The 20,620-nt window shown below is 38.9% G+C and overlaps 1 protein-coding gene across 1 annotated transcript in view; it reads right to left on the reverse strand.

The window, feature by feature from the left end:
* wdr11 (WD repeat domain 11) overlaps positions 1-20,620 on the reverse strand; it is a 120,057-nt gene that overhangs the window by 54,162 nt on the left and 45,275 nt on the right. Inside the window, exons 8-13 of the mRNA XM_073027696.1 lie at positions 16,227-16,425; positions 14,924-15,033; positions 10,531-10,707; positions 9,065-9,149; positions 6,608-6,714; positions 2,687-2,762 (exon numbers count right to left, since the gene is read on the reverse strand). Coding sequence (XP_072883797.1) covers positions 2,687-2,762; positions 6,608-6,714; positions 9,065-9,149; positions 10,531-10,707; positions 14,924-15,033; positions 16,227-16,425 — 754 coding nt within the window. The remainder of the gene's footprint in view (positions 1-2,686; positions 2,763-6,607; positions 6,715-9,064; positions 9,150-10,530; positions 10,708-14,923; positions 15,034-16,226; positions 16,426-20,620) is intronic.

Consider the following 20,620-nt stretch of genomic DNA (forward strand, 5'->3'; position numbering starts at 1 on the left):
CTCACTGCCGAATACTGAAACAAAGTGTTCATGAAACACCCCCCCCACCCCCCCCCCCCCCCCCCCACCAACCCGGACTCCAGCTACGTTTCCTCTTTTATCCCTGATTGGTCTAACCCTCTATCTAGTCATCCTCCTGTTCTTCACATGCATGAAGAACTCGAGGTTTTTTCTAATCTTACATGCCAAGGACTTCTCACATCCCCTTCCAGCTTTCTTAAGTCCATTCTTAAGCTCCTTCCTGGCAACCTCATTACTCTCTAAAGCCTCATCTGATCCTTGTTTTCAAAACCTTAAGTATCCTTCCTTCTTCCTTGTCAACTTCACCCTACTATCCTTTCCCTACCCCAGTGGGACAAACCTATCCAGAACCCAAGTAAGTGCTCCCCAAATAACTCTCCAATTTAAGCTCCAAAGTTTCTATCTAATAGCATCTTAATTTATCCTCCCCAGTTCAATACTTTCCCATTCTATTTGTTTATATCCCTGCACAAGGCTATGGTAAAGGTCAGGGAATTGTGGTCACTGCCTCTGAAATACACACTCACTGAGAGATCTGCCACCTGACCAGGTTCATTTCCTCCATCCTAGTTGGCCTGTCCACATACCATGCCAGAAATCCTTCTGGACACACTTAACAAATTCCAACCCATCTAAACCATTTGCCCTGGGGAGATGCCAATCAATATTAGGACAGTTGAAGTCACCCATGACAAAAACCCTGTTATTTTTTAACCTTTCCAAAATCTGCCTTGCGATCTGCTCTTCACTATCACATCAACGCTTTGGGGGAGGATCGGTGGCACGGATACAGAATACTACAAGTAGTGATTGCTTCCTTCCTGTTTTTCAATTCTACCCATAATGACTCAATGGACAATCCTTCTATGACATCCTCCCCTTATGCAGATGTTATAAGATGTCCAATTAGCAACGTCACTTCCTCACCTCTTTTACCTCCTGCCATCTCCCTTCTGAAACCTCTAAACACCAGAACATCCAGCAAACTTTCCTGCCTTTGTGACAGACAACTCTTTGTAATGGTCGTAATGTTCTACAGTATTTCCATCTACTGATGCATGCTCTAATCACCCTTATACTTCCTGCATTAAAAAAGACACATTTCAACCCATCCAACTGATTGCATTTATGCCCTACCCACTGTGGTCCTTCCTCACAATCTCTCTACGTGTTCCAACTACCTTTACACCAACTGCTCCATCCTCTAACCTATCAGTCTCATTCCCATTCCCCTGCCAGTCTACTTTCAACCCTCCCCTATATCTCCAGCAAACCTGCTCGCAAGGAATATTGGTCTCCCTCAAGCTCAGGTGTAACCCGTCCCGTTTTTTACAGGTCAAACCTTCCCCCAAAGAAATGCCGATCATCCACAAATTTGAAACCAGTTCTTGCACCAGTCCTTCAGCCACACAATGAACGATCATGCCCTCATTATTATACCCTTACTGGCATGTGGCACAGGCAGCAATCCAGAGATTACTTCCCTGGAGGTCCTGCTTTTTAGTTTCCAACCTACTAAATTCAGGATCTCATGCCTTTATCTATCTACTGCATGTCGTTGGTACCAATATGTACCATGAATTCTGGCTGCTCACTCTCCTCCTTAAGAAAGCTGTGGATATGACCTGAGATACATCCAGGCACCTGGAAGGCAAGATACCATCTGGCACACTTTTTCTACAGCCACAAAATCTCCTGATTGCTGTATCGCCTATCACTGCCACTCTCCTCTTTTTCCTGCCTCCCTCTGAGCTACAGAGCCAGACTCAATGCCAGAAACCTGGTCACTGTAACTGTCTCCTGGTAGGTCATCCTCCCCTAGCAGTATCCAAAGCAGTACACTTGTTATTGAGGGGAACGGCCACCGGGGACATCATCATCATGAGCCATGTCGGCCACAGGGCCACCGTCTGCTTATTCCCATTCTCTCTCCAGTCACCTAGCTACATACTTACTGAAACTTAGGTGTGATTGCCTCATTGTAGTTCCTACCTATCACCTCTTCATTCTCCTGAGTGAGCTATGGGTTATCCAGCTCCAGATCCCTATTGTGGTCCATAAGGAGCTGTACCCAGATGCCCCTCTTGCAGATGAAACAATCAGAGACACTGGAGATCGCCCAGATCTCCTGCATTCCCGCACTGGAATCCATTCTCCCTGCTCTAACTAATAAAGAAAGAAACAGAAACGTCAGGCTGGCGGATATCCGCCTCTTCTCAGCAAAGCATCAGTTCCCCACTCTAACTCTATCCATTCACACTTTGGCCACTCTGCTTAACGCTAACGTCTTCTTTTTGGCCTTTACCAATTGCCTAAGAATCCTAACAATATCAAGCTCAGCAGAAAGCCCAGAAAGACTCTGCCTAGCTTTTAAAAGTATGAACAACTGTACTTATAGCCAGACTAAATGCACAAAAGTGAAGGTAGACTACATTCTCCATATAAATACTGTAAATTGGGTTATGTCCTTTCAAAGATTCAAGCTATCAATGGCATCACTCAACAAGATTTCCCGGGTTAAGTATCAACGTTCTTCTACCAATATCGCAGCAAAGGCAGAAAGGCAAAGGTGCGAGTGTTCAATTTTTAATGCTATGAAGGTAGAAAACTTTTAAGATTATGGTTAAGAGAATAACAATGTATTTAGTGACACAGCCTTACTTACTTCAAATGGGATATTTTCATCATTTCTATTGGTGGTTCATCATTGCTTCTCTCACCCCTAAATGCAATACTTCTCCCTGGGTAGCAAAATCATTTGCAGAAAATATGATCAAAACCAGTGAATACAGCAATTGCCTGCTGATATTTCTTCATCTCTAGTGATCAACAGTAATGTAATGAAATAGCATCACAAAGATTTTAGTAAAAGATTAACGTTATTCTTAAAATACAGCACAATTAGAATAGCATCCCAAACATAAACACTTTTGTGCTGAGGACTTTAATTTTATAGCTCAAATACATGCAATTCCACACATTACCATAAAAGGGCATTGAGTTGGGTGTAATCAGCTTTTCTGTAGGAAACCATTGGCATTCAGTTACTCAGAAGCAAGATCTGAATTTGTGTGAACCCATGTAAATGAGGATATGCTGAATAACTGATCCAACAGTCATCCCATCTATCTGGATGGTGATTTCTGTTCTTGTAGTTTAGAACGAAACCTGTTGGCAAGTTCAGCTACTTAATTTTGCTTACTTGAATTTATTCCCATAAATTGTTGTGTATACACTTTGATTTTGAAATATTTTTAACCATTATTTTAAATAGTCTTAACATTGTACTTCTGAATAGGAATATACATTCTGAAATTATTGCATGGCCTTAACAATGAAAGAAACTATACACCTCTGCTTCTTCCTGCAATAGAAATTCTTCAATGAAATTCTGCTAATAATATGCAAGATTAAAAAAATGGTTAGAATTGAATAGAACTTAAGAAAAAAAATGTTAAAAACAGAGAATATATAATAGTTTGTTTTCTTCTGCACTCTGGCTGAATGGTCAAGACAGGCGCTCTTTCACTGATTTTGTTATAGTTATTATTCTATACATTTATTGAGTTCACACACAAGTAAATGAATCTCAGGGTTGTATATGGTGGCATATACGTACAGTACTTTGATAATAAATTTACTGCATGGGAACAGGGCCTACAACCATGATGAAAATCTAACTAATCCCAAATTATCAGATGCATTATGGTCTGTATTCCTCTATTCCCTACCTGTTTATGCACCTGTCTTAACATCTCGTAAACTATACCATTGTATCAGTGTCCACCACCTTGCTTCCAGTGCATTCCAAGCACCAACAGTTGCAAGAAGTTTGTGAATGCTTTGCAATTACCTGGTTTTCTGCGTTAATTTGTTCTGATCGAGGCATGGTGCACATAAACAGATCTTTCCTCAGAAGAGCAGGCTCTGTCAGTGACCTGACTTTGTGTCTCTTTTTTTTTTATAGGCAGGGCACTTCTACAACCCACACCTCCAATCTCATCTCATTGATTGGAACACCTGACTCCAAATAGCATTACCCCAGAGATTCACATACATTTTTGAACCTAGACTGTGAAAGTTTAAATGGAGTACCCAGTATTGATGAGAAGAAGTACAATTGTTTGTGTTATTAATTTAGACAGATCATGTTTGTCTATTATTGTAACTTAGATGATCAGACCACATTTCATGAGTAATTAATGCAGAAAACCAGGTAATTGCAAAGGGTTCACAAACTTTTTCTTGTAACTGTAGCTCTCTTTGTGTAAAGATAACTTACTGTGGTTGGGTTGAGTTGTTCTCCAATCTTGGCACCTTACTTACAGACGTTTTGTCACCATGAGAGGAGACATAGTCAGTGTCCTGTTGATAGTGGTATATCTGCCAAATGCTTGTCCTTTAAACACTTTTCAATCAGCTGATTGGACATCATTTTGAAAACTCAGTTGTGATGTGGGCAGGAAATCTTGTTGCTAAATAGCTGTGGTGAACTTCGTGCATGTGGTCTGGAATTTTGCCCGCATGTTCATAAAAAGGATTATGGTCTATGTGTTAGTAAAAGTCTATTGAAAAATTGATTTTAAAGTATATAAAGGCCAGGTATTTGGAGGACATACCACAATCAATGGTGCACTGACAATGTCTCCTCACATGGTGACGAAACATTTGCAAGTAAATTGCCAAGATCGGAGAAAAGACCAACCACCCATGCTACACATTTTCTGAATTAGCTCCAACAACTTACTATGTACAGCTCCTTTAAATTTCTACCCTCTCATTTCACACCTAAGCCTTCTAGCATTTGATAGTTCCACCCAGAGGAAAAAGATTGTCTGTTTACCATGTCTACACCTCTCCTATTCTTCTAAATCAAATTTGAAATATTATTCAGTGAAAATACAAGAATGACGAGGAATTTAACAGAGCAAGAACAGAACCAAAACTGCACAGGTCAACCACTGCTAACGTCTGGTTGATAAACAGAACTGGACAGGAGAAGATTAAGTGCAGTGGAGCAGGATGGAAAAGGGGAGAAGAGTAGGAAAAGGAAAAGAAAAAGAATAGGTGGGGCAATTAAGAAAGAGGTGAGGGATTGGAGGAAAGTGGAGGAGAGGTAGCAAAGAAACCAGGCCAATGGCAGCACAAGTGAGATTATGGAGAAAAAGGGAGTAAGTGCCAGAGAAAGCTTCTTGAGTGGCATCACAATTAATGAGGCAATAAGATGGAAATGCAATAAGCAACTTTAAATTCCAATGGCTCTTAAAAAAGGAATCAAGAGTATTTAATCTCAGAGTACATACAGCTACATCTGATGTGACTGGACTTAAATTTAGTCCAGTGGTAATTTATTTGCTTTTTTTTTTAGCAACCATCAATTCTGACAAGGAGCAAGATGATCATTAATTTTACATTAAATCTACATTATTCATGAGGAAAGGAGTACAGACCTTGTGATTAAAATTACAATGTGGTCATCACTAACACGCAGCAGTCAACCCTTTCAGCAGGCATTCCAGACCCAGTTGTGGCCACAAAGCCACTCATGATCTCAATCCCCAGGATTCCCAACCTAACCTCAGCTATGACTGAACATCCAACCCACAATCCAGACCCTGGTGTTTCAGGGCTTGACCCTGGATCTAGACAGACATTAACTATTTACATTTCACTATTTAACAAGAGATCAAATGTACTCCATCTCTTAGTAAACAGGATTCACCAGCCAAGACAGCAGCAGGTACTATAGGAACTTACCAGTATTCCAAGTGATGCACACACTGACAAATAGATGGATAGTAGGTTAGCAGATAACAAAGACTGGATGCATTGGCCATGTAGGTTTGTATTAATCAGAAACAAAACTCTAATCCCAAAAAGAAAGCATTCAAATTACTTCATACTAACAAGTAAATTTACTATGTTCACTAGATGGAGAATTTAAAAACTAAGGCAATCAAAATAAATCCAAAATTTTGATTGCAATTCCACCAAGAGGACCACAGCCTTGTCGTAGGGTTTGTGGGCTTGCGTGCTTCAATGACCTGGAGAGCTATGTTGGCTTTATGCTTTGGCTTTTGGTAGGGTCACTCATGCCAAACAGGTCAAAGAGTAGAGGACAGACTAAGAGTGCTTCACCAGTCCTCAGGGTTCAGGAGTTCATCTCAGGGCCAACAACACTGACAGGTAAAACAAAATTGTTACAGAAACAGCAATGGAGAGTCCTTCTACATCAGTATTCCTGGGTCTCCACACGGGCTTTTCATAACTGACAGTAGTGAAAACAAAGAGGAAGCTATTGACACAATGAAGGAAGATCCCAAAGATGGAAAGATGGACCTTCATTGCTGCCCTAAATGCCTGTGGCATACCAAACAATACCTCTTTCTGATTGTAGTTAAGAGGAGTTCACGTAAACTGCATTTCAAAATCAAGATGCTACAATTTTATAACTTTCTTAAAATTCTTATTTTTCTCATAAGCACAAGGTTCTTGTGCCTCTAAACAAAATTAAATGTAACCATTCATTCATCATCAAATTTCAGAATTGCCTAAAATCAGAAAAGTAGATATTCTGCCTCCTGACCTGTTGGTAGATCAACCAGCTGCAGCTCATTCCGCACTAGTCCCAGATTATTCGGTGTCGAGGTGGCAAAAGAAAGAAAGCTGGTCAGACTTGCCCACTCAATGCCCCTAAACAGTCCAGAAAAAAAAATCAGTTGTGAAAAACAGCCACGATTCTAGCTCTCAGACCTTGTCATTAAACTAGTTTGGAAATACTGTCATAAGTTCAGCCAGAAAGCTGCCATTTTCCACCTTCTAAATGGCTATTCCGACTTCGAGGTAACAACGTCTTGAATTTACATGGCATATTTAATGTCATGTCCCAAAGCAACTGGCAGGAATATTATCAAATGAAGCACTGCGTTTAGTAACAACAATCAGAAAATTTCACTTTGCATGCTGTGACAAAAAAAGGCTGCTCATTCACCCATTTTACAACTTGCTCAGTAGTAATATCTGTATCACTGTGTTCGGTCTCACAGAGCTCATTTTACAAGTCTATAAACTCCATTACAAATAATTACTACCTAAAATTGCATTTCTCGGCTTACGGCAAAGGTCGGGTATAAATTTCTTGTGATTTACCAACAGTGTAAAATTGAAGTTTAAACTGAACTAGTTCAACAATGTTGAGAACAATTATTTTTGCAGTAAATCAGAACATGCCTGCCTGTAACACAATGGAAAGTTTTAACCAGGGCAAAACTGTCAGCTTTCACTTAGGACAGGGGTTCCCAACTTGGGTCCAAGGACCCCTCAATTAATCGTATGGCTCCATGGCATGTAAAAAGTTTGGGAACCCCTGAGTTAGATGAAAATGAAAAGATATGTAATTAACAATTATTGAGATAACAAGATATGCCAAACACCTTCTAACACAGAAAAATGTCCAATAATTACCCTCTGACTGACCATGGCACCTATATATACAGCTTCCTCAAAGGAAGTGGTCTTAGGGTAAAGGTCAGGCTGGCAGCTAGAGAGCCCAAAATGTTCATGAGCAGTGAAATGGCCAACCAATAGAAAATTTACTTTTCATGAATTATAATTATTGAAATTTATGACCTTTAGTTCTTCCGGCCAAATAACTTGAATCTATATTTAGCAAATCTTTGACATTCCTCTTAGCCACGTTAAGATTGTACATCACAAGGTTCCTTAACTTATTGTCACTGCTTATCACATTTACATGGATATCAAGAGTAGTGAGAAAAGGTCTAGGCCACCAAGACAATTCTAGTTGCTAGATAGAAAAGGATACAGTGTTAAAACATCATTTGCATTAAAGAGAATGTATAGAACTTGCTGCATTTTCTATAGCAATTTCTCAAAAGAAATCTGACATATAGGCTATGGATTCAATCATCACAGCTGACAATTTGCCATTAGGTTCTTCCACTAACACAACAGAAGTAACTGTGTTTGCCTATGATTTTAATTTCAAAGTAAAGGCAGAGAATTTGTTCTGCTGAAGAAACTACTTTTCAATAACTTGAATAATTTGGTCAAGAGGAAATCAGGTGACTTAAAAACGCTTAAAAATACATATGCATACTCCTCAAAATAATTATCCTTTATATTTTCCATTTTGCCCTTTATCCTATCCTCTAGCTGCTGCCTCACCATGCTAATACAACTGCACAACAATTGGCACCACGGTTTTGCAGTGGTTAGTGCGACGCTCACGGCACAGTACAGTGTTCAATTTCGGCGCCCTTCCGAAAGGAGTCTCTGTACGTTCTCCCTGCGGAATGCGTGGACTTTCCCCGGATCTCCCCTTCACCCCCCTCCCCCTCCACAGTCCAAAGATGCACCAGGAAGGTTGGAAATTATCTCACAATTAGGTTAGGGTTAATTGGGTTTGTGGGGTTGCTGCGGTGACGTGGGTCGAAGGGCTGGAAGGGTCTGCTCTGCGCTGTATCACTAAATAAGTAAGTAAACTGGGTAGTTCAGTAGAGGTCAACTTCGATGGCCATTCCTGTTTTGTGTTATAAGGCATAAATCTACTAACTTAGCAACCAGTCAATAAAGCGTAATGGATTTTGGATTGTTTATATCAGTGCAAACTCACATGGGCGTAGTTAGTTACCAAAGGAATCTTCTTCATTATGAAATATCGAAGTCATCAATTTCAGTCCTCCTTTAATAATGATTGCATATGCAACAGCAGGTTTGAGAATTTGAAAAACAGCTGCTGCAACAATCCCTCTAATGCCATTTCAATACGCTCTGAAATTTGCACTACAGCACATCACAAGGCAGATGTTTATGAAAAATGCTCATAATGTGGAACAAAGATGAAGCTCGAGAGGAAACGGGTCACCTTTCAAAATAGGGAATTAATTTTGCATTCTTTATGCTGATCTTTTTATATCTCCATTTAACAAAGCTCATTTATAACAATGACGCTGACAAGCAACATATTTCTTGGTTTTCATTTGAAAACTTGCATGTGGAATTTCTATACTGAAATTCTTACCTGACTTCACAGGAATGTATGCTTAATTCCTTGTATAACAATCCACTAGTAAGATGATAAATTAACACAGATCCGTTGCTGGTACCTGGAATACGCATTGATTAACAGCTGATAAACATGTTTTTACCCATTAATCAGTGAAGTAATAAACCCACCAATTCTGTTGTTAAAACACAGGGCAAAAAAGATATAACATATGGACTATTCGTATAATTTTATACATCGTTGAAAGTCAATAGTCATTTCTTGTCAACATAGTCATCTAAACTGTGATTTAAATCAACCTGACAATATCAGAAGTACTTGGCCACTGAATCTCCCTGACAGCTCAGCAATTTAGCTGTCAGTCAGTGAAATAACATCACATCAATCCTGGCACATTCTGATGCAAGTATTATCTTGAGCAAGTTAGCAGAACCTAATCCAAAAGTAGTAAATACTCTTCCAAAAAAAAAGATAAGGCACAGACAGTAAATAAAAATTGCAGGTGAAAAAAGAGAATTTCAATTCTAAATTAGTGACTTCTGGGGCTCCAATGTATAAAAAGCTGCCAAATTTTGAATTGAAACATTACTTTAACTAGATTTTTATTAACTTCCATTTTTGAGAACACTCTTAATCATCACATTTCATAATTCACATTTTCTGAATGAAGTTTTCATTGACCATACCTGAAATATAATTTCAGATTTTTGCTTTTAAAGCTAAGGCAAAAAGCACTGTAGATTCTGTTTAATTGGGACATCGGTTAATAGGCACAGGTGCTTATTTGAGACAACTCTTAAAGAACAAAAACAAATCGAGCGAAAGAGGGATTCCTTTCATTTATTTGGGACACTATGTCACTTAATTGGGATAGGAGACTATTGTTGAGCAGTTTTTAAATAACATCAGTTATTTAACAGTTTTCAAATAACATCACTTGCGTGTGTTTGTGTTCAAAAAGCAATGTTTTTTTGTCACAGGTAGTTGGCAAGTACTAAGCAGTAAGACAATTCAGAACTATTTTATGTACTGCAGCTTCAAGCACTCAGGCCTGGAGATGCCAGAAACAGCCCTGGGAAATGAAACAATTTCACTACTTCAACAAGTTAGGTACTACGAAGAATTTGAAGATAACATCATTCAAAATGATTGAATGTTACGATGTATATGAAGATTTGGAGGATGCAATCGGCATTAGCATTGTTTAAAGTCTGCACTAGGTGACTGCGTTGAATTTGTCAATTTACAGTCAATCAAAAGAACACAGCAGCATACACTGGATTAATTCCTCAATTGAGAACCATCATGAACTAATACAATTGTGTAGTACTGATACTGGTTTAATTTGTTCTGCATTTCACTTAAATACATAATTCACAATTGTTACTCAGTTAAACAGTAGTTTGTATTTTTGTACCTTTTTAAAACATATACCTTTATGTACCTTTCCTAAAAACATATAGCTTGTATCAAGTACTCACCCACAGCCAACAATGGCTGATAGCTTTTTATGTTCTTGGTAGTGAGTGGTGGACACATTCGTATAACAAATGGTGGCTGTGGGAGACCGGACAACAAGCCAGTCAGTAGGAACTTCAGTTGAACTTCCTGCTGGTTCAAAGCCCTTGGCAGCTCTTCATCTACAGCTAAACTTTGCCCTGTCAGAAAGTTAAATTGTGAGTATAGGTTGTGTGGTACATCAAAACAGGTTGGTTAACCTTGCGCACATAGAACACCAAACAGTCCGTAAGGCATGCTATAGAAAATCAGCTGACCATTTCAAATTTACTTTTCATACTCTATATTTACATTGTTTAGTTCTACTGGCCAAATAACCAGAAAGAATAGTCTTACTTCCAGTTTAAGATGGTGAGGCACAATAACAACTTGCTGGTAGCAAACAAAACAAACAAAACCATGAATTACTGTATTAGTTTTGTTTATGGATTTGGACTATGGACTTTTTCAGGCTTACAGTTATTTTAAATTCTGTGTTGTTCCCTGTTCTTTCTTATTGTTTTTTGTACGGTTATAGGGGTTTTGGGGGTTGATGTTCTTGTTGCATTTTTGCTAATTTTTTTGTGTGGGAGAGGGGGATTTGAGGGGGGTCAATGTTCTTGTTGCGTTTTGTTGGAGGTAGGGGGATTTTGGGGGGAGATGATGATTGTGTTTCCGTTCTTTTTATGCGGGGGGGGGCGGTGTTTGCTGTTTCTCTCTGAATTGACTTTCCTGATCTTTCCTTGTTTCTTGGCTATCTGGAGAAGAAGAATCTCAGAGTTGTATACGGCATACATACTTTGATATTAAATGAACTTTTGAACCTCTGAACTGTTTCCTCAGATATGGTCACAGCAATCAATAGCCTGTAACTTCCCTTTTGGAGTTGAGGTTTTGAAGCGCCTATACGATCTGGTATTTTTGCAGTGTGAACTGAAGTTTTGAAGCTCTAGACAGTTGCAGCATGGTGTGTATGGGCTAAATCCAGATGAATGGGGTGGGGTTGGGAGCAGGGAATGACTGGAACAGTATGGGAGCCACTTGATGCAGCAGAACCAAGGCAAGGTGAGTGGAGGTGAGACAGAGATGAGGTGGCAGGGCTCAGGCCTGGGCCCAGGCGTGAAGAATGACCTGAGGTTAAATGGTTTTAAGTGCTGGGCCGAATTGGAAATGTCGTGCATGGGCCAAATCAAGGAGGCATAGCCTGGGTCTGAGAGTGAGGAACTACCCAAGGCTTGGCTAATTTAAGCACCAGGCCAGATTGTAAAGGCCAGGCTGGAGGGACCGGAGGGGAGAGACGAGCTGGTGTCCAGCTCACTGCTCAGCATGGTTTATTCAACTCTCTGCTGAACTGAGGCCGTGGCCTGCAACTAATGGGCTCCTGAATTGGCTGCAGTGATGACTGACTTCGTGGCTGTGGACTCATTTTTGTGAACTTCATTTCTCAATGTTATTTGCTTACTTTAAACAATTTGTTTTTTTTTCTGCAGATTGGTTGTTTGAAGGTCTTTTTTAATGGGTTCTATTGTGTTTGTTTTGTAACTGCCTGCGAGAAAGTGAAACTCAAGGTTATATGCAGTACAAATACTTTGACAGTAAATGTACTTTGAACATTGAACATATTCACCATATTTTTAAGGTTCCCTTTGACCATTTTGTGGGCTACCTAAAGCACATACTTGTGTGTGTTGATTGTTAACACAAATTACGCATTTCACTCTATGTTTCAATGTATATATGATAAATAAATTTGAATCTGAAATTTAATATTATACACGTGAAGCTTTCTTTTTGTCATGGTCTATCATACTTACATGCATCTTATTACACTGAAGGCTAATGGGAGAAATGTAAAAACACAGATACATAGAAAATCTACAGCACAATACAGGCCCTTTGGCCCACAATGTTGTGCCTAACATGTACTTACTCCAGAAATTACCTAGGGTTACCCATAGCCCTCTATTTTCCTAAGATCCATGTATCTATCCAGGAGTCTCTTAAAAGACCCTATTGTATCCGCCTCCACCACCGTTGGCGACAGCCCATTCCATGCAACCACCACTCTCTGTGTGAAAAACCTATCCCTGACATCCCCTCGGTACCTAATTCCAAGCACCTTAAAACTGTGTCCTCTCATGTTAGTGATTTTAGCCCTGGGAAAAAGCCTCTGACTATCCACATGATCAATGTCTCTCATCATCTTATACATCCAAATGTAGACTTAGATAATTAAATTGACTGCATACCATTCAACTTTTCAGTAGACCTCTCCTAAGGCTGCGAGCTCTCTCTTTCACAGAGTATATAATCACAATTTCTACTCATTTGTCCCAGCGATACAAACATGGACACTGATTTGGCTCACGGGCATTGGTCTCAGGGCATCCCATCTTAAGAAAGTACAGGTACAACTAAACGCAGCATTTTAGTTGTAAACTAAGCAATAGTGATCAAAAACATATTAAATCTATGGAAAACAATTTGCCATGTTTAAAGGAGCATTACAAGATTAGCTACAGTGTCACTGATTCTATTATGTTTCTTGGATTTAGTGTGAATTCCTGAAAGAAAATGAAAAGGGGATGGTAACATATACAGTATGTACTTTGATAATAAATTCACTTTGAACACTGTCTTCAGTTTCTTTTTTTTTTAATTTCCCAATTTCTGCAAAACTTACTTTAAGAAAGTTCAACAAAAGGGTACATGTAAGATTTAATGATAGTTTTTGGAGGTGAAAGATTTTATGCTTTGCTTGCCCATTTCTTGTACATTACGTTTACAGATCATGCAATCTAATCATTACTGAAAAAGTAAAGCAATGGTTGCTAGCAGAAAAATATCTCTGCTATACAGGTATACAAAGACTTTGCCTTTTCTTAAAATAAATTTAAAATTCTACACAGACTTTAAAGTGTAGTTTTCCATTTTTTTAAACAATGAAAATGGTAATACTTTCTCAGTACCATATTTTCAGTTCAAAGGCTTGTTGAGAGCAGAAATGAAGAGTTTGTTAAGCTATCTTACTCTGTAGAATATAACGTTACAGTGCAGCAGCTATGATCATATCTGCAATGTGCATTCGCAATAAATGTTTTGTTTTCCCACATCACTGGCTTGTTTTGCTTGTCCTGAACAAAATAACTTCTCCCTACTCCACTTCAGTTTAACCTTACTTCTGATGGGCCTAGCTATCCTCATAGATTCTCTTTGAAAGTGTAATACATGTATTGATGTTGCTAGCTTTTCCTTCTCCCCAGAGAATCTGCAGTGATAGCCAGGCCCTTCAAAGAGATAGGTTGGACTGGAGTTTCCAGGTAGATTCAAAGTGCTTAATTGCTCTTTAATAATAAAGGTCCACGAGAAACGCAAAAGACAAATTTTTCAAATCCTAATAATTCATTATTTGTGCTTTACTAAAATAAAAATAAATACCCATATTTTGAGGGCAACACTGTACCTCTTTTTTTTTAAACTAGTCAATCAAATTGAGAAAAATTATCAGATTTGATAAATTGATGTTGTTTGTTCCCATTCTATTGAAACATGGGTAACTAAATGATAATACAGATTTATGACTGAAGATTATTGATCAGTTTGTTAAAATGCACCTAAAAAGCAGGGAGCTGCTTTATCACACAGAGTACTTGTTTCAATGCTAGAACCAAAAGTATGCATTCCTTCATATTTCTTGAAGGAGTCAGCAAATACCCAACTGTAACCATATAACTGTCCTCCTACAAATGGCTACAAGCAAACTTGAAGTCTGGCTTCCTTTTGCACCCAGAATGCCAACCAAGAGCATCCACCCGGGAAACATTCTCACCAGCCACATGCACAATTATTGAGTCTTTGGTGAGAATGTTAGAGTTGTGCCAATTTTTTTTCCTTTCTGCATAGAGACTCTAAAGTAGCAATGGGTAAATGAAGTGGAAAGAAGAAACTATTATTTCAGCTATGCCAATTTAAGGAAAGAAATTGTTTTATAAAACACTCAATTTCCTTGTAGATTTAAGGTCTCCTCTTACCCTCCCAACACAAAAATAAATCACTGAATGAAGAGTTCAGCACCAGTAGTACTTAAATAAACCAACACCTTCCATCCTCAAAGAATTTTGACCATAGATTCAACATCTATTCCAATAATCTAGCATATTCAGGATTTTAATGATGCCAGACTGGCAAATATTATGGACTATTACACGCTTATCCTATCCATATGCAATATATTTTGAATTCAAGCTTCAGACAACTGTACAATAAATGGTGAGCTAAGGAAAGCACCTGAAACATCTAATGGTGAAGATAGTGGATTCATGGAACTTTACAGTACTGTGCATTGTTAAAGCAAAGTAAATCGGAATGGTAAATTACCGATCATGTTATCCAACGAGAGGTCTGGAAGCTTTTTTTGTTGGGTGCTCAAAGGGATTCCACAAAATGAAGCTGGACAGTACAAAGGAGAAGCTGTGGAACTTGAGTAACTGATACAAATGGAAAATAGCAATAAATAAGGCAACAAGAAAACAAATCAAAAATATCAATCTACATTGCTGATGTAAAAATTGAGGTAAGTAATGGAAATAGGCTTCTTAATAAAACAACTAAATCAAGAATTAATTACAAAAATATTACAATGGCTATGTTAATTGTATTGCCAAAATATGTATCATGTGAACATGGGAGTTGGGACAGAATAACCTGCATCTTTTCTCAGTAACACTGGACCAGATTAAGTCCACATTCATGAGGTAGGCCCACACTTCCATTGGCAATGACTATTCATATGAAATAACTTAGGCATGCACAGACTAATTCTTAGGAGACATAAGTCCATGGCACACCCGCACAGTGTTCACTGCTAATGAACACTTTGAACTTATGCATTCCCTTTAGGCAGGCATTCCTGTGCCAGTAAAATTAAAACTGGTCTAGCACCTCAGAAGATAACTCTACAAGTTTTTGACATGTTTTACATTGGTAACAAATCAGCAGAATGAGAATATTAGCAGTTCCACATTAAAATTCAAGACAAAACCATAAATAACCTAACACATCAACAACCTCAAGAAAAAAAAGAATAATTAATGATTTTCTCATGATGTACTTTAATTAATTGCATTGTTGATGATGAATAGTAAAAGGAACCTTCAGCACAAAGTTAATTTATTCTGCGTTACATATATGCATGAAAAAATAATGAGAGAAAAAATGTAAAGATCTGTATGTCTCTGAATGTTCTAAAAATTTCCCTAATATAAAAGTTCAGTTTTCAAAACACATTCATTATTCCCTTCATTTCTGATCACAATGACAACATTCTGACAATCAGTCAGTTGACTGACTGTCAAAATGTTGTCTGATTATCAGACTTGTGGAATTGATGTCACTATAGTCATGAGTTTCAAGCTAAGTGCTATAACTGATATGGTACAAGTTAGAGCATGGAACACATTAATTACCATGAGTCGCTACTGAACTAGTCAATCAGTTTGATGAGAAATTAAACAAAGAAGAAAATTAGGTAAAGCTTTGGGCAAATTTCAGGGAAACAGAATATAACTGAAACATTAACAGAGTCACTCGAGGACAAACTGCTTTGTACAAAACATTATAATTCACTGAATTGGTCAATTATCATAACTGGGTTTTAAAAGGACAGAGTAGACAGAGATACCTGTAATAAGGTTTTGGTCCCAAGAGGTTGGATTTCAACTCCCACAACATCACTCTGCCATCACTAACAATCAAAGCAGCAGAATTTTCATTGACAGCACAGCACACCATGCTGAAAGGACGGACTGTCTTAGTGACTCTGATAGCATCACACTGACAACGCAAGTCATAAGCAAGTTCTTGAGCAGGCTGATCTGGATCTAAAACATTGAAAAAAAATGTTATTTTGCCTGAAAGAATCCTCTGAGAGACTAATTAATGTCTTATTAAATAATGTCGGTGGATCATGTCAGCCATGCAGGATGTAAACTCTCAACTCATTTACGGGAACACAAACTGCCTGCACGGAGACACGATCCACTGTTGCGAATCTTGATATGCGAAGACCGAGAAGGGCACCACTTTAACTGGACACCGCAGCAGCTCTGGTGTAGGCAAACATGAAGCAGGCATGAGAACTTTTAACAGCGTCACTCTCTTCTGATAACTCCGTAAACAACCATATCAAAATAGAGACCATCTACGAACCCCTAAGAGCCAAAGAAACGCGAACCAATAGGATTCAAAGGTCAACTGAAGGGGTAGCCAATCAGAACCGAGGCAAGTGAACAGGAGCCTATATAAATGTGAGCACTCCCAGAGAAAAACATGAACAACTGCACACTGGGGATATCACCTCAACTGGTGATGAAATGTCTGCGAGCTAATTACCAAGCTTAGTTATCACAGCAAAATCTAACACTTCAACCCAAGCTACCAATATTGACCACTAACCTAAAGTATGAGATGTTTTGTAGCATGAGTGAAATTATATACAAATGCAAGTTTTAGAATCACAGGAAATTAATTGTCTCAAACTCTTTCCATTTTTAGGTTGTTAATTTAATTTTCCTCATATTTTTTCCAATTAAAATATTCCTGATCATTTTTTCAGCAGTAATTGTTCATCATTCGGCCTCTCAAAAGAGTTTATAATTATAATTACCTTTTGTATCACCAGGCTTCACCTATCACCTTCTTGCCATTCTCTTTCCCCTCCCCCTACAGTTTTATTCTGGCATCTTCCCCCTTCCTTTCCAGTCCTGAAGAAGGGCCTCAGCCCAAAACATCAATTGTTTATTCATTTCCATGGATGCTGCCTGACCTGCTGAGTTCCACCAGCATTTTATGCCTATTGCTCTGAATTTCCAGCATCTGCAGACTTTTTTGTGATTATAATTACTAGGCCTGATCTTACAGTTAGATTTGCCTGCGCTTGATAGAAGGCAAAGCAAGGAACAGAGCATTCCTCTTTATCAGAACCATCAAGCTGTTTTTTTTTAAAACAATTTTTTAAGACCTAGCCAATTTCTATGTTAATTTTTCAAACCTTTATAGTGGTAAACTCTCCTTGAAAAGAAATGTTCATGCTGCTCTTTTACGGTGTTAGTATCTTTCTCAAAGGAAACTAAAAAGCTAAACATTATTGCAGTAATAATGCAATGCCAATATTTCATGGATATTCAGGGTTATTTTCTTTTGCATTGCTCCTACAGATAACTTGGAATGCCATTTGCCTTAGTAATGACCTTTTCAGACTTTGGCGACCACAATTTATAGAACTAGAGAGCAGTACAGGCCCTTCCAGCCCAGTAAACTGTGCCCCTCAGCAGCTAACTGATTTAACCCTAGCCTAATCACAGAACTATTTACCATGATCAATTGAAACCTACTTTTTGGTAGGTCTTTAGACTACGGGAGGAAACTGGAACATTGAGAGGAAAGCCATGCACACAAGGTAAGAATGCACAAACTTTCTTACAGGGGATGTCAGAATTGAACTCCAAATCCCTCAGCAGTAATATCATTGTGCTAACCGCTACACTACCACGGTGCCCCAAACACAGATACTACTGCTTTCAAAGATGTACCGCTACACCCTTAGGTTTTCCCTTCACTCAATGTTTTTCATTGCAACCCTTCTCTGCTTCCTGGATGTACTATATACACTCAGTGGCCACATTATTAGGTAAAGAAGGTACCCAATAAAGTGGCCACTGAGAACATTTCTGTATGCCCGTGGTTTTCTGCTGCTGTGGCCCATTCACTTCAAGGTTTGGCGTGCTGTTCAGAGATGTTCCTCTGCACATCATTCTTATAACGTGTGGTTATTTGAGTTACTGTTACTTTCCTATCAGCTGGAACCAGTCTGGCCATTCTTCTCTCATTAACAAGGTGTTTTCACCCACAGAATTGCCACTTATTGGATATCTTATTGTTCACACTATTCTCTCTAAACTCTAGAGGCTGCTGTGCATGAAAATCCCAGAAGATCAGAAGCTTCTTGGATACTCATACCTCCACGTATGGCAGCAACAATCATTGGAGGGGATAGAGAAATTTCTTCCCTTCTCTCTTATTCCATTCCCCATTCTAGCTCCCTTCTTACCTCTTCTCTTCTCCTTACCTGCCTATCATCTCCCTCTGGTGCCCCTCCTCCTCCTCTTTCTCCCATGGTCCATTCTCAACTCCTTCAACCTGATGGCAGCAGTGAGAAAAGAGCATGGCCTGGGTGGTGAGGATCTCTAATGATGGATGCTGCTTTTCTACAGCAACATTTCATGTAGATGTGCACAATGATTGGGAGGATTTCACCCATGATATACTAGGCCAAATCCACTACCTTTTGTAGCACTTTCTGCTCAAAGGCTTCGGTGTTTGCATACCAGGCTAATGCAGCCAGTCAATAAAATTTCCACCACACATCTGTGGAAGTTTGCCAAGGTTTTTGATGACATGCTGAATCTCTGCAGACTCCTGAGGAAGTAGAGGTGCTGTCATTCTTCCTTTGCAATTATAATTATATGATGGGTCCAGGACAGGTCCTCTAAAATAGGGATACCCAGGAATTTAAAGTTACTGGTCCTCTCCACCTCTGGTCTTCCGATGAGTACTGGCTCACGGACCGCGGGTTTCTCCTCCTGAAGTCTACAATCAGTTCCTTGGTCTTACTGAAATTGAGTGAGAAGTTGTTGTTATTACACCACTCAGTCAGATTTTCAATCTCCCTCCTGTATGCTGATTCATCACCACCTTTGATACAGCCCACAACACTGGTGCCATCAGTAAACCTGTATATAGTGTTGCAGCTGTACTTAGCCACACAGTCATAGGTGTTAAGCAAGTAGAGCAGGGGGCCAAGCACACATTCCTGTGGTGCTCCTGTGCTGATGGAGACAGTGGAGGAGATGTTGTTGCCAATCTGAACTGACAGGGGTCTGCAAGTCAAGAAATCTAGGATACAATTGCACAAATGGGTATTTAGGCCAAGGTCTTGAAGTTTACTGATTTGTTTTGAGGGAATGATCGTGTAAATGCTGAGCTGTAATAGATAAAGAGCATCCTGATGTATTGCATGTTTGCTGTCCAGATGTTCCAGTGTTGTGTGAAGAGCCAAGGAGATGGCAAGCTGTAGGCCTGTTGCTTTTGTAGGCAAATTAGAGCAGATCCAAGTCACCAATCTGACAAGAGTTGATATGCTTTAACAACAGCCTCTCAAAACACATCATCACTGTGGATGTAAGTACCTCTAGGTGACAGTCATTGAGGCAGGTTACCACACTTTTCTTGGGCACCAGTGTAACTGAAGCCTGCTTGAAGCAGGTGGGTACCACACACTGTCAGAGGAAGAGGTAACTAATTGACTTTACTGAATTTACTATAACATGCATGGTGCAGTATGTTGTTGAATAATAGGGTACACTTAAAATTGCAGCATAAGTTCTTTCTAAAAAATTCTTCAAATGAAATGTGTTTTTAAAAAAGAGAATACATCTCTTCTAATTATTATTCTTAGTAATAATAGCAACTATTATTATTAGTTGCTGAAATATATTTTTTTTACAATGCATGGCAAAATTATTCAGTAAGACTGTAAAAGATAACCAATTATTAGTGCATTGCAACTAAATTAGGGGCTTCACTTTGATAAACATAATGAACAAATTTGGGAGTAAACAGAAGATAATGAGATTTTATATAAATTAGTGAAGAGATAAGATTTAGAAGATGGAAGTGAATATGACAGATGTCCTTTATAACCATCAGTTGGCAGGAAGAGAAAATGAAGAGACTGTATTGTATATTTAATTTCTGATTTTTGACAAATCTCTGTGATGAAAACATCCATCTAGGATATGCTCTTTTCTCTCTGCTGTCATCAGGAAGAAGGTGCAGGACTCACACAACCAGGTTCAGGAGCAGTTATTACCCCTCAACCATCAGGCTCTTGAACCAAAGGGGATAACTTCACTCAACTTCACCAGCCCCATCAATGAACTGTTCCTACAGCTGTGGACTCACTTTCAAGTACTCTATATCTCATGTTCTTAATATTTGTTGTTTTTAAAATTATTA

The sequence above is a fragment of the Hemitrygon akajei genome, chromosome 23 (genome assembly GCF_048418815.1).
Source record: "Hemitrygon akajei chromosome 23, sHemAka1.3, whole genome shotgun sequence".
In the NCBI taxonomy this organism is placed as follows: domain Eukaryota; kingdom Metazoa; phylum Chordata; class Chondrichthyes; order Myliobatiformes; family Dasyatidae; genus Hemitrygon; species Hemitrygon akajei.